Here is a 4,918-nt window from a genome sequence, read left to right on the forward strand (position 1 = left end):
AAGTATAATAAAACAATAAAACATTTAAAAATTTAAAAATGTAAAAAAAGAATGATTATAGTTACTATTCCCATCCTAATAGTCTTATAATTTTTTCTCTTTACAACACTTCTAATCTGATTCTATAAAATGCCTCTTCATCTCCAGTATCTTTACCTAGGTTTAACAATGCTTTTATTATCTCATGTCTCTGATGTTATAATAGTTAATTAACTGGGCAGTATACCAATTGTTCTTTTTTTCTTTTTCTTTCTAATTTATCTCACAGTTCAGCATTTAAAGAAGTGGCTTCTCAGGATAAAGGTATTTCTACAGAAGACAAGAAGGAGGAAAGTAAACAGCTAGGGCATAATCTGAATCCTTTAGATTGGCATTCAAGGACATTTTCATTTTATAGAATAGTTTAGGTGAATACAACACAACTCCCTCCTCCTGTGTGATAAGCTGCTTTAACTAAAACCTTGAGTTATCTTTTATAATTTTGAAGTCTAGAAATGCCCTTTCTTTTGTAGTTGGCCTATAAATTCAACAAAGATATTAAAACCTTGCTAATCCTTCAGAAACAATTTGAACCTTAACTTGTATGATAAGCTCTCTTTAATTTCTGCAGCCAGCTTGGTACAAAACTGGAGCACCTATTTACATGACACTTAATATAATTATTTTATTTAGAACTCATAATATCCTACAAAGTCATTATTTTAACTCTTACTCTTGAAAGTGGAGACTGAAACTCCAATTATGACATTTGTACAAAATTCTATGACTAGGACTGGTTGGATCAGGATTAGAATACAGGTAGGCTCAACTGACACCAAAATCTTTGTTATTTCTATCTCTCAGTGTGGCCTTAATTATACACTACCATGAGTGGGAGAATAAAAATAATGACACTGCCTAAGTCACCTTGGACAAGTCACTTTTCTTGTATGTTATCATTTTTTAAAAATGTGGTTTCTTCTCCAAAGCTGGGAAATATGTATATAAAGGTTGATTTCATTGTATTTTATATTTTTATAGTATTATTTAATATGTATTATGTATTTAATAAAGTTATTTCATAAAAAGGAAATAATCATTTACTAATACAAATAAGGATATGAAGCATTTCACATACCTCTGAGCCAGAACTTAGATTTTGGAGAGACTAGACATCATCTAATCTGGTCTTCTCATTTTCTAGATGAAGTATTTATGAGGAAGAGAGTGAGGGAGACCATTTGGCCAAAGTTGGGGGAAAGTTTGTGGCTGAGTTGCAACTCAGTTATTCTGATTTCCACTGGAATGCTTTTCCCTACTCATTTTGAGTTGTGAATAGCTGCTTTCCTGGCAGGCAAATTGTGAGTTTTGATAGCACAGACTATGGGGGTGGGATGCCTGCTGCAGACTCTTGGAAGCTGCTGCACAAAAGCCTTTTCAGGGCACGCTTCATCTCCTTGTTCCGCAAAGTATAAATGAACGGGTTGAGCATTGGAGTTATGATAGTGTAGAAGACAGCAGGGGCCCCAGCTCCTGCCTCGCTAGAGCGAGGCTGCAGGTAGATACAGACAGGTGGCACATAGTACAGGAGCACCACGGTCAGGTGGGCAGTGCAGGTGGAGAAGGCCCGCTGCCGGCCCTGGGCTGTGTGGATGCGCAACACAGCTGCCACGATGAAGGCATAGGAAATAACAATGAGGATCAGGCAGCCTGCAGCCACGATGCCAATGCTGGCAAGCATGACTAACTCATTAATGGTGGTGTCTGTACAGGCAAGCTTCAGGACAGGGGGGATGTCGCAGAAGAAGTAGGCGATGTGGCAAGGCCCGCAGTAGAGCAGGTGGAAGGTGAGAGTGGTGTGGATTGCAGCATGTGTGGCACCTATGGCCCAGGTGATTCCAGCCAGCACTGCACACATCTTTCTGTTCATGGCCACTGGGTAGTGCAGGGGTTGACAGATAGCCAAATAACGGTCATAGGCCATGACTGTGTACAGGAAGCACTCAGTGCTAGCCAGAAAGTGGAAGCAGTAAAGCTGTACAATACAGCCCTCAAAGGAGATCACCTTTCCATCCAGAGTCAGCTGCCCTGCCATGACCTTGGGCACTGTCACAGTAGACAAACAGGCATCCAAGAAGGAGAGGTGCCCCAGGAAGTGGTACATGGGTGAACGGAGGTGAGAGTCAGAGCCCACAGTTAGGAGGATGAGGAGATTCCCAGCCACGGTGATGCTGTAGATGAGAAGGAAGAGGAGGAAGAAGAGGCTAGGATGTTCAGCTGTGTACATTAAACCCTCCAGGAAGAAATGGCTCACCACAGTCTGGTTGGGGTTCTCTGTTGCCATGGTCATCTTCTCACACACAGAGCAGCTAGTCATCCCCTTTGCAACAAAAGTGACATTAACAGAATAAATTGCTGTATCCCTTTCCTAAAATATCATTACCCATCAAGCCATACCACCTTGGTCTTACCCAGTAAGCAAGAGAAAGATATACAGGTTCAACCCACAGTTTTGTTCTCTCTAGTGCTTCCTTGCTGCTCATTTCTTCATAATGAATCTTTCAATACAAGATCTGCAGTTTTGGTGAGACACATAAAGGACTGTAAGAATTATTTGCAGAAATGCACTCCCTAAATAATGGCAATAAATATACGGATTAGAAATCCTACACTCAATGAGTATTTTTTGCAAATATTCCAGAATTGTGATGCCTCTGCCCTCCTACTGTATATACTCTGCCATGCTGTAGATGTGAAAAGGCAGGGTGTTACAGCTGTGTCATCAAGGAGATGCAACCTGTCTTTGGGTAGGACTTGCCTAGAGTTTGTGTGCTATTACATCAGCCAGAAACACAGTAGCTCCACCCATTACGCACCCAGAGGAGTTCTCTGGAATTTCAGTCACCCACAATCCTCAAGTGTGTAAATATAAAGCCTTGGAGAGTAGACTGAATAATCATCAGGACAATTTGTTGGATACATTTTGTGTTTTCATGTAAAACTCTGTTTCAAAATTTTGGGGACTGTTTGCCTTTCCCTTTCTTGTTGAGCCTTTCCACTGGACTATAATTGAGATTTAAGGATTTCTCTTTCATTCTTCCATCTTTTACTTCATAAACCTAACAGATGTTGCATTAGGTGAGAATTTTCTTTGAACTGCTTTTTTTTCCTGTTGTCTCTTTAATTTTCATGGATTTTACCTAAACCCACCTCTTCATATTTTACACCTAGATTTTCACAATTGCATTTTATGTCCCATCTCTTACTTACTCCCTGATGTACCAAATAATTCAGTATTCAACTATTTTGTGCCAGTCTTCTTAATAAAACAATTTGAATATATATTTTTTACTGTTCCCCACTGCCTAAGACATAAAGTGTGTCTCTGTCCTATATTCAGAGTCATCTGTAAGCTATTTCCATTATCATGAAAAAAACCTTTATCTTCTACAATCCCATAAAGAAACTCCTGTTATCCAGGGATGCTATTTGCCTCATATTCTCCTCAATTTTCCATAATCTCTCTCTGATCTTGTCATAGGATTCTTAGGATGTCATTTTTCCAGACAGAAACCTCTGTGGCTGGTGGTGCCTCTGTTTGAGTTTTGCTCATGCCCACTGGGCTCTTTCCACTCACTTGGCCTGGCAGGCTGCACTTGGCTTGTGCTACCAGCCTGGATCCCAAGCTAGCCAAGGGTAAAAGTGGTGAGAGGTATATGAGTGAGCAAACACAGAATTCCAGTCACTGTACACAGCCAGGCACACTGGCTGTTGTGGTGGGGCAGGCAGCTACAGGTGCCAGCAGAAACATGGACTTCATGTGAGGCTGCAGTTGGACCAGGCATACTGCAAGTGGCTTCCACTGCATCCAGGGCACCAGCATCTGGACGAGGGGAATGTGGTGGCACCCAAAAGCTTAGAGTTGCCAGGAACTGCAGAGTCCCAATGAAGGTAGTACAGTCTGTCATAGCCCTGGCTCAGGGAGTCCTGAGGTCTGGGCTTCCAGAAGCTCTTCTCTCTTTCTCATCACCCGCAATGAAGCAAATCAGGGGGTGAGTTTTGGGGGTGTGTTTCAGCCCATTTTTGTTACAGCCCTTTCAGTCCCACCACCCCACTCTGACCTACAGCTTGTGAGCTGGCCTGGCCTCGCCACTGCTTCCTGTCCTGTGGGATGGCTACCCAGCACTGGCAGAGGGTGGGAGGGCTATAGTTTTTACAGCAGCTCTGGCTTGCATAATCCTGACGTCTGAGCCATGAGAAGGATCACCACTTTTTATTTTCATAGTCCAGGAACATGTCACCACCCACAGCTTGGCAAGTGTGCCAGGAACATGTTACACCACTTTTGGCTCTTGCCATTTGCTGGGTTCTGTGTTCTTCTCTTGCATCCAGGAAGAATGAGGATATATGGACAACTGGAGGGGGAGCAAGGTGCAGAGGAGCTTTATAAAGCAAAACAACAGCTCGCAGGATACCTGAAGTCAGTAGCTCCCTTCTGCAGGCAGCTGCCCCTGATGAGTGACTGAGTTTGGCTGAGTCTGAGGCTTTTATGTGCTCAGAATGGAGGAAGTGCATACTGATTGGCCCATGGGTAGCTATGGGTGGGCCTGGAGAAAGCACCATTTAATTGGTCAAAAGCCATCAGTGAAGTTCTCACTCTGGTTTGTGGACTTCACCCAGAACTGGCAGCACAGATCCCAGGCTTCAGGCCATCCCTAGCATAAAGGTGGGGCTTCACTGGAGACCCATCCCTCCTACCAAGGAACCTGTCTGCCTCCTGCCATTCATGGTATGCAGGCTGTCCAGGCCAAGGGATGCTTACAGGCCTGCACTGAGCCACCCTCAGCTCCTTGGCCTGTGCTTCTGTGCTCAGTGGCACCCAAAGTCCAGAGGGAGACAAGGCATCAGGGAACTGGCATGTCAGCATCACTCTTAGTGC

The 4,918-nt window shown here is 43.5% G+C and overlaps 1 protein-coding gene across 1 annotated transcript; it reads right to left on the reverse strand.

The window, feature by feature from the left end:
- Positions 1-1,324: 1,324 nt before the first annotated feature.
- Positions 1,325-2,446, reverse strand: OR10S1 (olfactory receptor family 10 subfamily S member 1). Its single transcript, XM_002754534.5, has one exon. It carries the CDS (start codon positions 2,354-2,356, stop codon positions 1,361-1,363), a length of 996 nt encoding a protein of 331 aa, XP_002754580.4. The 5' UTR covers positions 2,357-2,446; the 3' UTR covers positions 1,325-1,360.
- Positions 2,447-4,918: the final 2,472 nt, after the last annotated feature.

Source organism: Callithrix jacchus, chromosome 10 (assembly GCF_049354715.1).
Source record: "Callithrix jacchus isolate 240 chromosome 10, calJac240_pri, whole genome shotgun sequence".
NCBI lineage: Eukaryota > Metazoa > Chordata > Mammalia > Primates > Cebidae > Callithrix > Callithrix jacchus.